General features: G+C 42.8%; 1 protein-coding gene and 1 long non-coding RNA gene across 5 annotated transcripts in view; one reads left to right on the top strand and one right to left on the bottom strand.

Moving 5' to 3' along the window:
• kiz (kizuna centrosomal protein) overlaps positions 1-1,824 on the bottom strand; it is a 32,416-nt gene extending 30,592 nt beyond the window's left edge. For 2 of the 4 annotated variants that reach the window (XR_005996183.2, XM_041855338.2), the window contains exons 1-2: positions 1,610-1,824; positions 840-902 (exon numbers count right to left, since the gene is read on the bottom strand). Coding sequence is in view for 3 of the 4 variants with exons in the window: in XM_041855338.2 (XP_041711272.1) it covers positions 840-902; positions 1,610-1,674 (128 nt within the window). In the remaining variant the exon portion in view is untranslated. The remainder of the gene's footprint in view (positions 1-839; positions 903-1,609) is intronic. The other 2 variants (XM_041855336.2, XM_041855337.2) reach the window with 1 other exon arrangement.
• Positions 1,825-2,139: 315 nt separating this feature from the next.
• Positions 2,140-15,690, top strand: part of LOC121544441 — a 45,543-nt gene continuing 31,992 nt past the window's right edge. Inside the window, exons 1-2 of the long non-coding RNA XR_005996113.1 lie at positions 2,140-2,287; positions 3,235-3,313. This is a non-coding gene — a long non-coding RNA (uncharacterized LOC121544441). The remainder of the gene's footprint in view (positions 2,288-3,234; positions 3,314-15,690) is intronic.

Here is a 15,690-nt window from a genome sequence, read left to right as displayed (position 1 = left end):
AATTTCGCAAACGGATGTGGCAGTTTCACCATTAAGGACCAGCTTTAAATATTTCTGTCAAGACACGCCTTTAAGATCAGAGTGACAAGTTACAATGTACAGTATATTTGTAGCATTTTATGCATTAAGAGTATTTTGGGGGTTTTCAATTAGGCAAATGCAGATGGGCAACCCCATGTGGTCCTCTGTAGCTCAATTGGTAGAGCATGGCGCTTGTAACACCAGGGTAGTGGGTTCGATCCCCGGGACCACCCATACGTAAAAATGTATGCACACATGACTGTAAGTCGCTTTGGATAAAAGCGTCTGCTAAATGGCATATTATTATTATTATGCCTCAGCCTATTTAAATGTGCACTCTAGTCTCCTTTTCCCCTCATTTATCACCTAGCACCGCTATGCTGCATCAGTTCGGCTACAGGTTATAGTGCTTTTAAAGGGAAAATTATATTTCAGATGGTGTCAACATAATTACATTTTCATTCATTTTGGAGTAGAATGTCCTTTTTTAAAGTCACCAGAAGTGACCTTCTCACAGTCGTTCCACACAACAACAAAAAAATCCCCGCTACCTTTGCCATTGCTGCTGAAAAAGATCCTAGGGGAAACACTGTACTATGGAGTAGGCCTATCTCTATGTTCTGTTTTCACTGGCATTCCTCATAAGTAGCTGAACAGTTTAGAACTTCAGTATACAGCAAAAAACAAAACGTTACATTGTATAGGCCTAATTCATACCTGAGTGACTACCAGTGAAATAACTAGCATAGCATAATAACAGTGGTACTAAGTAGTCTAACTGTCTGTACTTACATAACCAATACAATGTCATGACTTACCCTCTCTTCTCAGATCTGCAGTAAGCAAACAACTCCCTCTCCAACTCAAGTCTCCTCTTTTCCCTACAGGAATAGATGAAACAGATGTTGGCTACATTGTTTGTTCTCTTTGCATCACACGAATAAAAACTGTTATAGGCAACAAACAAAGAAGTGTCCCCATACCATACTAGCTTCAGCAGCCCCATGCATGCCCACAGTAGTTGTGTTCTGTGCGTAAAAAGGTCCAGATGGTCGTGCACAGAACTAAACGTACAGTAACGTTAACCGTCAACATGATCATAGTTAGCTAGCTACAGTAACGTTACAGTAACTAGTTAATTATTAAACTACTGATTAGTCGCCTTATCTAACGTTGCTGCAATTCTGGTAATACTTACATGTTTTACCAGTTCGTATGAAACCGGTATTACATGCACAGTGACACGAGTAGCTATTTAACGCTAAGCTAGCTAGCTAACGTCGTTAGTTTGTTGGTGTAAACCCCCTACTAAGTTAGTTAGCTAAAGTACAATAGTTATTGTTAAAACAATACATTCACGTTACTTACACGTCTTTTTCAAGACATTGTTGCTTGCTAGCGTGTCAACCTGCTGACCGGTAAAATGGACCCACAGCTAGCTAGTTAGCCGTTGCTAGATGGTTAGTTAGTTAGCCACTTATCGTGAAACATCGCGTGAGAGGCATCAGCAGTGTCGGGAGAGTGCACAACTCAAACTCGTGGTGTCAAAGGGGCCTGACGCCAAAAGGAAAACGGGTTAAAATCTTACCTTTCGTGCATGCTTTGTTGAATGGATCCAATTATTTCATAGTACTGGTCCTCACAGAACGCCATGACAGCAACGTTCCTTGCCCTAGCTACTAAAACGTGTTTCTTCTGGTTGCCATGAGCACCACTTCCCAGAGATCCCCTCTTGTAAACAACAAGAGCGGGAAGGTAGAGAAGTGATGTGATTTGCGCCTAGCGCTGGTCCAGGATCAGCTTTGTATGAACGGCACACTCATACAAAGGAAAAATGCATGTGGAATCAAAATAATTATTGCATACATGGAGATCGTGCATTATTTCCCTATAACGCACAGCATATTTGCACGAGAAATTCAGTTCATTTGTACAAGTTTTATTTGAGCTGCTTTTGAAAGTAAAACACAAATTGAAAACAGTATTGGTATTGGTGAATTCGATTTTCATAATAGCAAGCTAGGAGGACTGATGGTTTGGTTAGCTAAACCAGCAAGTATGTTTGTTTGGTTACCACGGCAACTACTGTAGCTACAGTATATAGAAAAAATGCTAGCTACTTGTTCAGTGGATGTTGAATATATTTATACCGGCAAATGAACACATTTCTAGCGGCAAATGTGTTAAATTATAGCCATGGTATAAAAAGGAATAAACAACTTGGGGATCTATGCGTTCTCTGGAAAATAATGCAACTCCGTGGAAGGTCAGTTCCAATCCACTAGCGCGTCGTTTACTGCTGATGTAGTGATTTGCATTGGTCAGCAACGATTGGATATCTGGATTGACATGTTATGCAAGCCAATATTTTCTACAATGAATTATTCTACTCATGTTCTTTACTATAATTTCTGTCATTTTCTGTGATAATCGTCCCTTTTAAATACGAAGTGATGTACAGTGTAGCGTATTTGTGTTGACCTGGCTTGACATGTCATAGCAGGCCTAGAGAGTCAAAATGGACAGAGAAGTGTAAGCCCCATACATCTCTTATCCCTGATCCCAATCAATATCCGGTAGAGTCAAAGATACTAAAATAACTAGGGAAAGCTTTCTTAGCTGTGGCCTCTTCACCCTACAGAACGTGCCTCCAAAATTGCCAACAGCCTGTTGTAGGTTTTTGTTAAAGGTCTGAGTGCGACTGAATAGCTAAATAGAAGCCATAACGAATACATGAGTGATGCACATGTAAGCCATTATGAGTGAACAGATAAACTGGCCCTGTTCTCTGTCCATGGTCCTGATGCCGCATGCTGCCTTTTTTCTCCAGTAGCCACAGTATCCCCACGGATCATGCATTGCATTTCAGAAGTTCATTGTTGACAGCTCTCTAATGTCATGCCACGTTCTGACTGATGCTACAATAGCGGCACATCAGTTTTGTGTCTCGCTCCCGCCGCGGCTCCCATAGCCGAGGTGCGGTTATTGTCAGCCCCTCCAAATGCAGCCCCTAATCAAGCAATTTCCCCAATTCCAGCCCCATCAAATTGCTATTTAGCTGTTGAACTGGGGAGTTTTGCTGTCCTTTTCACATGCTAATCTCCCCTATTCAGCATCTCTCTGTGAGGCTATTTGTTGTGGAATAAATCCCTTTGTTTGCCTCCTGCATGTATAATTGATATTGTTGCGGGACTCTTTGTTTGTGCTGCACAGAGCTGAAAGGCGCTACTTTGGAGGTGATGAAGTGACTGAGACTCGCAATCACTCTTCTTTCTACAGGGGCCCAGCGGAGGTTGGTGAAAGTGATCAGTCCTCCTATTAGATTATAATATTACAACACTGTATCATATGATGGGATGCATTTACAGTCAGCTATAACTTCGCATCTGCATATGAGCAACCTTGAAACACAATCTGCAGTAGAACCCCTATGTAAAGATACTGTTTTGACAATTACAGCCAGTCAGCATGTACTTGTGGAATACCAACAACAACCTGCCAATGGGTTATCCATCGTAACAAATACACGCACATGTTTTTTTTCTTCTTGACTTATCCCTTCAACTGACACACACATCCAGTCCCCCGCTTTACCTAGGTTAAGTTTGTTATCTGACTCTTGAACCTTTAGCGACATGGAAGTCTCAAGAGATAAGTAAGCCTACATATTCCACTTTTATGGCCACAGACCCATACCATACATCAACACATTCACTGCCTGCAATCCTATTTCAGTTTTACTAAGAAATTATTCAATATAAAACAATAAATGTCTGTTTTCCTTGGGAGAGTATGTGTGGAATATAAAGAGTATAATAGGCCTATCCACCAATAGCAGTAGTCATATACATATTGGGGAAAAGCCAGCTTGTTATGTTTTATCAGTTGACGCTTAATGGTAAAATGGGGCTTTAATATTTGAATTATAATATATGCATGGGAAAATAGAAATGTGTCCTTTTCCAATTTTATCCCATATAGAATGATTGGCCCTTTTCTCCCTGCCCCTTGTCTTGTAGAATAGATACAGTATGTAGGGTAATTGATATGCCTTAACAGAGGTCATAATTTGCATGAGAATTAACAGCAGTAAATTAAATTGATATTCTGTGCACATCTCAAATTATTCCTTCAGACCTTTGTTTCCCTGCTTGGCAGAGCCCGGGTTCAGCTGCTAACCAGTCAGAAACATCTGGGTGGTTAATAATTTGATAAACAGCTTATAGAAACACTCCCCAAATTATCTTCTCTGAAGACCAAGCTTTTTTCTTGTGTCAAACTTGGAACAGTTGGCTAAGGCTGGGCTTTCTGTAATGCACATGTTGGGCTTATCTGCTTTGTGGCTATTCTTCCATATCTTAGGTCTTCATGGCTTTTGCTCACTCTTTTCACTATCGCTTAGATTTTGAATCAGTGTTTGGGGTTAATTCAAACCCCCCAGTCTATCTGACAGAGAGAGTGAAAGATTTTATTTTAAAAGTTGGCTATTGTGGCCAACATATAAAGGATCTAAATCTGCATTTAATATTCATTCAAAACATTGAAGACATTGTGATTAACAATAAATACAAGAAAAAGCTACATATTCTCCCGGTAATAATTGCCATGGAAGGAATAGCATTTAGGACTCAATAAGAATAAACCTCATATTTCTACTGTATCTAAGGGTAGGCCATTGTTTGACTGGAGCTCAGATGAGTCCCAGTGAAATTGCAAATAAGGTGATTTTTCCCCACAGAATTTATTCTACATCAGAATATAAAAGCTTTCAAGTTCTAGGTATGGGCTAATTCAATGGTCACTTGTTTCTATAATTGGCTTATGCCATCAGAAAATGAGATTTGACAAGCTTTTATCAGTGTTTCAACAATTGGGCACTTGAAGTTGGCATAGCTATATTTTGATTTTCACACAGTCATATTAAAGCTGAAATGTGGCTAGATAATGATATGAGTTATATCTGTGAGAAACTGTCCACCTTCAACAAATAATGAAACAGAAAATATGTTTGTTTATTATTGCCAATCGTCACATAGGCGTCAAATTCGGTCTATGTGATACAACATTTGATCCAAACAAAGCATCAAAATGTGGATGTGTGTGCGGTATGTACATTTGTGTGTGTTTGTTAATGTTCGTGTGTGAGACAGTCAATTACCAGTTAAGTGCTGTCAAGTGGATAAAAAGGTGCAAAAAATCCCCCCTTTTTAATTGTATGGCCAGCAAAGTTAATAAAGTATGGAGTGGGGTTTGATGAGACAGAGTTTCTCTGAAAGCTTTTCTTCACGGTTGAAGATTAAGAGGCAATTGGATACAGAGAGTCTCAGAAACAAACGTCAAGATGCTGTGTCATTGCTGCCAGTGACTATAGTTGTCCTACTAATCCAGAAGACGTCTGCAGTAAGAAGTAGTCCTCACACATACTCTGAATGGGTGTTGTTTGAAGCTAATTTGAAAACAAAGCATTCTGTAGGATGGCCATCTCATCAGGCTAACTAGGAAGGATAATTCATGCTTCACGGCCACATGCTCCAGTTAATGTAAAGCAGTTTAATTGTGCCAAATTGATCTGAATTGAAAGTACTCTGTTAAAAGCAAGAGATGTCACCAGGATGTAACCTACCTTTGAAAAGAGTGTGAAAGGTGTCCATTATTAATGCAATAGCGTAAATAATAATTTAAAGTAGGCCATTTACAGATTACTATACACATTTTTATCTCAGTGTTCAATGGACAACTTGAGGCATTACATTTACCATGATGTTGCATTTGATGGTAATTTGAATAAGCATCAGCAAAGTCTCGAGTGCTGTCTGAGAGGACAATGGATACAGTGTGGGTAAAACAAAGCCTTCAGATGAGGACAGTACTCTCCTGTTTGTTTGTTGCTTGGTCATGTGATCTTGTGATGTCACAGGTTGGTGAGTGGAATCATTCTCCATTCTCTTCTCTGGAGACTTGGCACCGGCTCTGAGAGAGAGGAGAGAGAGGAAGCAGAGTATCGTCATGCACTCAGACATGAGGCAGTAAGTTGGAGGTTTGAGTAACAGACAGCTGACAGTAGTATCAGTGTCAGTGTGGAGGGCAGTGGATGAGGCCAGCAGTGTGTGTTGCAGGCAGGCTGGCTGATGAGATTCATGCTGTCAAGGTTGTGGGTGACGTCCAGGGCCTGTCTGGGCCCTCACATGAGGTTAGAGGTCTATGTCAACTCGTTTAAGCTGCAGTGTGTGGAAATGCACCTCCATGTTTACCAGCTCTCTGTCTGTAACTGACAGGTAAACCATCTGTCATGTGGTGGGTCAGAGATCTGATCCCATTACAGATGCTGAACTGGTGCTGGGCTCACTGCAGTTTACTTACTCTGTCTCTCTGGCATGGCCGCAGGAAGATGTTTTGGGGTGGGGTGCTGAAATGTTCTCTCGACCCGGGGGGGTATGACAACAACAAATAATGATACGATATTAGTAATACAGTGATGGTGATATAACCATGGCGATAATTAGGTTTTGTCAAAACTGATATCAAGCATCATATCCCTTGACATTGACTGCTCATTATCTGGAAACCTCTACCCACATTGAAAGAGACATTTGTCCCCTTCTAGCAGAGAGGCCCAGGTTACATGTCACATCCACATCAGGGCATTAGGGAGCGTTAATTTGTTGTGTGAGGGAGCCCTCGCTTGCATCCTCACTCTCTCAGGGTCACACTCGATTGACACTGCCACTGGATGTTGTGCTTATGTGGGTTTAGTCTCAGAAGTCAAATTATCCTTTAAGTTGGAATGGAATTGGGAATAGTGGAGGCAAGGATCAGCCCTGAGCCCAGGCCCTGGCTCTCCTCTGTATTAAGCCACCATAGTGATGTAAGCTCATATAATGAACCCTGTCACCGCTACTACTGCACCAATATACCTACAACACAGCATGCATATTGATTGCAGATTGTGAGTGTGTGAACGTGTTAGTGTGTGTGATTATCTGTGTGTTTGTGTGCGTGAAAGTGTGTGTGTGAGTGTGGCTGAATGTGTGTGTGTGTGGCTTGTCTTTTTCCTGTGAGGAGCAGGGGAATCGTGTTACTCTCCGACTGATTAGAAAGCTCATGCATAGGAAATCACAACCGAGACGCTGGTCCCCATCTGCCCACAGTGCAGGTGAAAACAATTTACACATCGGCGGGCTAATGGATACATTCATAGGGAGCAGAGAGAGAGAGGGAGTAAAGGGTAGAGGGAGAGGGGGAGAAAGAGGGAGAGAGGGGCAGTAATGGGCCTGGGCCAATGCAGGTCAGTGGCCCTGGTCAGACGGCCAAGTCAGATAGCAGCGTATCAGATTACACATAATCGCCGGGTCATGTACTAATGAGTGTGGTCGTGCCCCGGCGGCACAGGCTTTTGCCCGTGGTAAATACACTTGTAAACAATTCTGTGGGTGAAACATGGCAATAATATGTTGATTCAGCAGGTAATGATGTGCTCCCAGAATCAATACCCCCGTCACCCCCTCCCAGCCGGGCCAGTGGAGAGCAGCTAGCCAGGTTGCTGTGTGCCTCTGCGGATGACCTTTCCGCTGCAGTAAGGACATGGTGCGGTCTGAAGAGGACTATTCTCATATTGCAGGAGGCGCTGAGTGCCAGAACTTTCATTCGCAGCAAGCAAATGAACAGGCAGCCCCTGCATGCTAATGAGCAGCAGGCTATTTTCCACCTTTTTTATCTCCACATTATGCTCTTGACTTTGGAGAAGGTGGGAATTAGGTTGGACCTCAGTGTCAGACTGCCTGATGGTTCTGCTCAGGAAAACTGGTAATTGAAGCCGATGGCTGCCGCGGAGGAGGTCTGAATTTGGAAATAAACAGTTTCAAGCACTGCGCGTCATTTCTAGAGAGATGACAGGGGGAATAGAAATGAGCTGTCTGGATCTAATGTGGTTTCACAGCAGGGAAAAAAGGGTCCATCTTTTACATAACAATTCCACTCATTAGGACTTCAATACAGCCATAATGACAGCAACCCCGAGTTGCTCAATTCAGAGAGGGCAATTAGGAAACGTCCGCACCCAAAGAACCCAAATAGATGCAGATGCATCACACCGAATTCTGTATGTTGTTGTTATTTGACATTGTGAGATACATCTAATTGTTTTGAAGGGGAAGTAAAAAAAGAATAATGAAATGGCCTCCTACTGAGTAGTTCTTATCGGTGTGGCAACTTTGTCATTATTGCTTGTTGATTAGCATAATGGGAAGTAGACCAATTATTTCTCCTCTCATTGACAAAGTGACTGATTTGAGTTTGTTTCTCAGCTTATTAAGTGTGAGGCTTTAAACATCTTCATCTCAGTGTGTATGTGTGTGTTGATGCCTGCCAGCATGATACCACACTTATTGTTTACACCTGTTATGTAACATTGCACAGATTTCAGGATCATAATTAATGTTTTTAATTGGTGCAATTGTCAAAGTATAGCCATAATTACTGGAGCTGAAGCAACAACTGACTGACTTTGCAGCATATGGCAGTTCTGCTGAAATAAACAGAGGCTATGAGAAGTGGGAAATTTTAAAGCAAATCTCTCTGCTGCATATTCCACCGCAATTTCTGGAGATGTGGCCTCTTCACCTTGTTCCCACTCTGCCACAATCTTCAGAACCCCCCGTGGTGATCACCAAACTTCTCTGTGGTTCAGACGCTGGAGCCTGGCGGTAAGCTGTGTGTGCACTGCATCGCCCTCCCCTTAGGAGACGCTGCATCTCCCTCTTTCAATTTCCAAAGGATTATCAACAACAATGCATTTCCTCAGCAGATGTACAAACTTTCTCTCTCCCCTTTTCCCACCCTCCTTTCTCCCCTCTCTCTCCCTACCAAAGCCCCCAAACCCCAAAAATGTAACTTGGCTGACATTTTGAGAAGCATTCCATGAGCTGAATGATGTTTCTCTATTTATAACTAGTTGCAACATGGCGGCCATGGTCACGTCCTCTGTGTCTTACAGTATAATAAACAACCTGTTTATACATCCACTAATGACTTGGTCGGTTAATCCCTGTTGCTTTTTAATGTGGCGTTATTGTTGCATGTCAAAAACACTACCTTCCCCGAAAGTGGAATTGATGCGGCGCAGCAACCTTGATGTGGCGAGAGAGACCGCAGGGGTTTCTTAGCTCAGATAGACTTCATGCTCATGAATAAAACAGGGGGTTTAGGGCTTCCTGTGTGGCTAATTCACAGCTCTGAGGTTTCAATCTGTTTTTATGGTGCTTGGGTGGAACAATTTCGCTTCCCAGTTGCAGGGCTACAGCAGGGAGAGGATTCTCGGCTGCTCATACAAGCTAGTCATTTGTCATAATTAATCATTGAGCTTTTGTGAAGTCGACACAAGCTGCAGAGATATGATACTTTCTGTTTTGTTTGCGATTGTATGGAAGAAAATAGTTTATTTATAACGTCATCGAAATGGAGCTTGTATAAATATTGTGGGCCGACATGGTTTTGTCACTAATTTTCAGTGGTGACATAACATTTTAGTGCCTGATATTGTTTGTTTACTAAAACTTGTTTAAATGCATCCCTGTAAAGGAGACAAATCAATTGGAGTCTTATTATATAATTATTGTTTATTAGCAAGACCTTGTCTTGCAAGTTATACCTACACAGAGCTCTAACCAGGAGACATAAGATTCAGAGACCTGTTTCAAGCACCATCCTTCAACTTGGTCAAGTAGAGCCCTATAGCTAAAACTCCAGATACTCTCAGACCCTAGTTTCTCTGTCTCTGTCACTCAGGGCAATTAGTCATGAGCAACACGGTTCTCTTCCTTGTAAGTCCTGTTTGCAGACTCATTACTGGGCCCTGCTGGTGTCTCCTGCACTGAGAGGATGTCAAACAAAGCGCCACTCACACCCGGCGGCTCTGCAACAGAAGCAGGGCCCGGACCCACCACCAAATGCTGAGAAGTGAAGGGCTGCGAAAACAAACCGCTACGGAACACCCTTCACTTCCACTCCCGCCCCGTCGCAGTCACAGCCCGCCACATCCTCTCTCTCACCACCACTCTGAAGTGCTGGGAAAACACACCACGGTGGTCCCTTGTACGACTCACCATCTTACAGACAGACCCCCAGATACAGCACCTCCCCACCTGGTCCATCCTCTATTTACCTTCTCTACTCAGTTGGGTGGTGTACGCGCAGTTTAACCTGCCAAACCCTGACAGAGTGAGCTGTGGGTTTTAATAGAAGGGTAGGACACACAGGCATAGATTACTGTACACCTGTGTCTTCCCAATCTCCCTCTCCATCTCTAACACAGACAGACAGAGGGGACCAGCTAATTAAAAGCAGTGTTGCTGTGGCCAGACATAGCATATAGTGGAGCTGAGCTGGGTGCCACAACACCACAGCAGCTCCAGCTCCAGCTCATCTCAGCCAATTAGAGTGAGCATCAAAGCCAGGGCGGCCATGAAAGGGTGGGTTCAGAGGGGACATTGTTGTGTGAGTGGTCAGCAATCAGCACGGCCCACGCTGTGAGACAGGTTTTGTTTACGCCGTTTAAACATCGTACACAGTCACATGGTGGTCCTCTGTAGCTCAGCTGGTAGAGCACGGCGCTTGTAACGCTAAGGTAGTGGGTTCGATCCCCGGGACCACCCATACACAAAAAACGAATAATGTATGCACGCATGACTGTAAGTCGCTTTGGATAAAAGCGTCTGCTAAATGGCATATCATCATCATCATCATCACATGACGTGGCTCGCTACAGTGGAGGCCTCGTTTATGATGTTCTTCTCTTAACGCAGGACTGAACTGAATCGTGGATGTCTAGAAGGAAAACAATGTATTATGATGTATTCTATGTTTTCTAGGACAGTTTGGGGGTAATTTGCTATACAACTTTTGTGGTTTGACTCAGAGAATATTGCAGTGTGAAATTCAAATGAGGTGGAATAATGTAATATATGAAATGGTAGCCTATATGGCATTGGGAAGAGTATATGGTGTATTATATTGTTCATTCCCACCTGTCATTATAAAATACCAATGAAAGTGCTGAATAATATGGTGTAGGCAAGCTGCCTGCAGAAAAACATACTGCATAGAACACATTGTGTTCATGCTTTATGCGTACCGTATACTTCATGTGTCACAGTTTATTTTCTGTGAAGATATTGGTTCTCACTCCAACTGGTTCTCCAATCCTCTCCTCTTACAAAATTAACCAATTTCCTCTCTCCTCCAATGACTCGCCTGCTATCCACATCCTCATATGTCAGTTTCGAGTGTGCGAGAGAGAAAGAAAGAGAGAGAAATTGATAGTGAGACAGAGAGGCAAATAAATAGTAAGTAAGAGAGAGAGAGCGAAAGAGAGAGAGAGAGAGAGCCGTGCTTGACCTGCTTAATGGGCAGGTGCCTTCCATCTCTGTGGGTCAGTGGGAGGAGCAGTGATAGGATCTGAGGGGAGCCAGAGGAGTCAGGATGGCCCCTGTGTTTCTCCCTAAATCCTTGAATAAGCCTGCAGTCAGCAGAGACTGGATCCCCAGGATTAGGACGAGGGCAGGGCAGGAGTGCTGCCACTCTCCCTCTCAGCGGCTGAGCAGGAACTCCTCATTATACCTGAGGTGCAAACCATCACTCATGGTGCTTGGGCCTCTCAAACTGACTGTCCCGTCACTCTCTGCCACCAGGACTGGAAGGACTGCAATCTGTTATGGTTGATATAGGAGAAATTGACAGACCAATCAAGTCAACTTCACAATGCCAGAAGTATAATTGTACAGGGCGGCAGGTAGCCTAGCGGTTAGAGCGTTGGGCCAGTAACCGAAAGGTTGCTGGTTTGAATACCCGAGCCAACAAGGTGAAAAATCTGTCGATGTGCCCTTGAGCAAGGCACTTAACCCTAATTTGCTCCAGGGGTGCCGTACTACTATTGTTGACCCTGTAAAACAACACATTTCACTGCACCTATCCAGTTTATGTGACACTAAAACACATATTTCTGTAATCTATTCTGTAGCGATTCCTTCAGGTCTTGAATTTGACGGACTAATGACACCCTCTGGGATGTGTGTAGGTGGAGGCTACATGTCCATGTCTGAGAGAAATGTATATTCTACTGCAGCTAACGCATCCCTCACAGCACACTGACCAAGCTAATAGCCAATGATATTGATGGGCCTTTGCTAATTTATACATTTATTTATATATTTCCTTAGCTACACATAATTAGTGATTACTGTCCAGTGTTTGAAAAGCAATAGTTCTTAGTGAATTAGAGAATGATTAGTGCATGGCAAATCTACTTCATTCTAAATATGGTAATTAATGGTCTATGCAGTGGGAGCATTGGTTAAAAGCACTAGTAACCTCACGCAAACTTCAACTGTACCACACTCTAAATTGCTTGACATGGGTTTCTTTGAAAGGCTATATTTAATTGAATGCCATACAGTAGCCAGTTTGGAGGCTAATGGAATTTACATTATGTGTAAGGGATCTGGTGAGGAGTCACTTAACCATCCATTATGATGTGTTTTTGAGCCACATTTTTTTCTTACTCACCATACTTAAATCGTCACGATTAAATCAGGCTTGTAATATAATTAGTAACTGATAAATGTAAAATGTAGCCTAGACATGATCAGATAGGAAATTGGGGTGTGGGAGATTGAACATTGATAGAGTTATTATGAAGGTGCTGGTACACTCAGGATAAAAACACATTGATCAAAATGTGTTATTTCATTTACTGGGGTGGATTAAAATAATTGACAACCCCATCACACAATATTGCTCACTATTAGTTTTGATAGAATAAAGCATGCAAATATATGTTGTATGAAAATAATACAAACGCTTGAAGGGTGAGCATCATCTCTGAGCAAGGCATCCCTGCAGAGCCACCTAGTGTCAGTAGCCACTAGAAGTTAACACACTACAGACTGCCTGCAACATCACCAACCATCACCTCCACACTGAACACTGAGGGGACACAAACAGACAGATGCATTCTAAGTGTCTGGATTAACGATGATTCACTCTTCATATATGTAATTACAACCTTTTACAAACAAACCAGGCAGTGTTTCAGATATTGGTATGTTACCTACTCCCCATCATTGTGTACGAACACCAAACATGTTTAACGACAGTGATGGCATTTGATTGTCTATTGAATATAGCTCAGTAATGGTTGTGATAACAATGATACTCCAAGACAAAAACAATAGAGTCTTGTTGTACTTCCTGTTGTCAGATGTCACTGTGACCACAGACCAATAACTTCATGCTGTGGACCAGTGTTTCAAAACTTGGGTAAGGGTGCCCCCACATGGCCACTAGTATATTGAGTCACAGACGTTCTCAGAGGCAGGCAGCATTTCTGTTTTGGAGGCTGCTGTCATACCCATTGTGTTCTTGCAACACACTTAACACAGTTAGCTACTATCAGGATTATGATAAATAATTAACTGTAATTGTAGGGTTGAATATTATTATTTTCAGAGTAATATTACATCATTTTGGGAATTATAATATTTTCATCAAAATGATTATTGGTCCATTTCTCAGGTTTTGAAGAATGTCACTGACTTCTCATAGTGACCTCTAAACGTTAATTATATAGTTTAATCAGTGGTATTAGAACTCAGATGATACAGTATGTAAGTATGTCTATGTAAATTATCACAATGTTTATATAGAGTTAGCCTTAAAACGAACACATCTCCCCTGAATTTCTAATATATACTCCCATCTAAGACACACACCCACATACAAGACGAACCAGAGATAGTGCCTTAAACACTCATAGACCGCAGCAACAGTTGTTTTAGTCAGACTCTGTGGCGTTAGGAGAAAGGCCCGGTCTGAGGCGCTGTAATTTGCAGTCTGGTCTGAGCCTATTTCATTGTGTGTCGTTAGCCGCTGCTGTTCATCAGTATGGAAGTCTATTAGGTGAGGCAGAAATTGTAATGATGGACACTGAATGCTGGGAATCAGCTGCTCAATATAGGCCTCTAATTGCTTAGCAACAGTGTTTCAGGCCTCTCATTTGAGATCAAGAGTTTACTGGACTGGAGACTCCGCTTTGGAGAAATAGAGCTTGTGCCATTAGATAAACCACACTAGAAATGGGCTCTATATCTGCTTCCTCTGTACCCTCCTCTTTCTCTCCTTCTCTCTCTCCATTTTTCTCCCCCCCCGTCTCTCTATCTCTCTCTCCCTCATGCTCTCTCTCTCTCCAGACCCACCGAACCACCCCCTCCTCCCTCCCTCTCTCCCTCCCTCCCTCTCTCCCTCCCCGAACCCTCCCCGAACCCTTCCACACCAGGATGATTATGTTACCTTTCACATGCCTGATATATTCAGTTCACTAGATTATTTTCTGTCATCTCAGTTAATTGAATTCTGTCCATCACATTTAGATGTTTTTTTCATTTGCATAAAGGTTAGTGGTGAAGAGTGTCAAACTTCAATTTAGACAATGTCACTCAAATAGGTATACCGGGCTCTCTCTGAAGGTAGGTATTTACGGATTTTGCCAGATTTTAAATATATCTGTATTCTTGGGATGTGGGACTCTCATATACATGTAAATATAAATATGAAAATAACTGGATGGCTCTCTGATATTGGGTCCATGGCTATGTGTGTGCATACGTGTGTGTGCATGTAGTGTGTGTGCGTGGATTGTTAGTGTATGTGTGGTCATGGGGTCTGTTTTGGTTGCCCTCATGGCTGGTGTGTGACACAGACAGTGTGTGGGCTTCTCTACTCCCTATTGAAGCTGATGCCTCTCAATAGAGGCTTCCTCCTACTCCCATACTCACCGTCAAGTACTTCTAACCTCCAAACTATGAGTGCCATATGAAAACAGTGCACAGGGCCATGGTGGGAGGGGAAGTCAAAGGACCTACCACAATCCCATGTGTTAAAACACACACACGCGCACACACTCACACTCCTCCATTGAGTTTTTAAACCAGTCTCTCCTCGGCGGGCAATCTGTTAAATCGCTGCGACTGACAGAGGGAGACGAGGCATAATAACATGTCACACAATGAAACATAGGAGAGAAAGGGCTCCCTGTCAGCCAAGAAGACCTGGGCCAATTCAGATGTAATAAGTGTACCGGAATATCCAATTATGTTTGCTTTTGAAAATTGATTCAAATGTCTTTAGTAGCAATTTTCTGATTAGCCTCTTTCAAATAAACATCTATTAGGTTTATGTATCCCATCCTGTGTGGCACTGCAGTACAGCCCCAGCTAAAATAAGTCTGTGTCAGTTAGTCAATAAAGAGGAGCCCGAGACGACGGACAGATTAGAGTGCTTATCTCTTTTCATCAACTCTGAATGCGGACTGAATTGAAGGTCAATATCTGACGATTCTCCAGAGCTGAGCAGGTGTCTGAGAGTATGGATTTGCGGCGTTCACAGCGCCACTGGCCCTCTTTGTAGGCTCGCCAAGGCCATACTTTACACAGTGTTCCAGTCTCCTCTCCAACCCTCCTCTCCTCTATCCCTCCCTCCCTCTCTTTCTCCTCCTCCACCCCCTTGTTCTCTCCGTTCTGAGACTCCAGACATGCCATCCTTCCTGACAGTAGCCTCATGGTGTGAGTTATCTGTGGAGGCTTAGGAAATGCTGTTGTCTATTGAGAGGCCCGCAAAGTA

This window comes from Coregonus clupeaformis, chromosome 29 (assembly GCF_020615455.1).
Source record: "Coregonus clupeaformis isolate EN_2021a chromosome 29, ASM2061545v1, whole genome shotgun sequence".
NCBI classification, from domain to species: domain Eukaryota; kingdom Metazoa; phylum Chordata; class Actinopteri; order Salmoniformes; family Salmonidae; genus Coregonus; species Coregonus clupeaformis.
The sequence above is the reverse complement of the archived record's forward strand: the minus strand, read 5'-3'. Positions and strand labels throughout refer to the sequence as shown.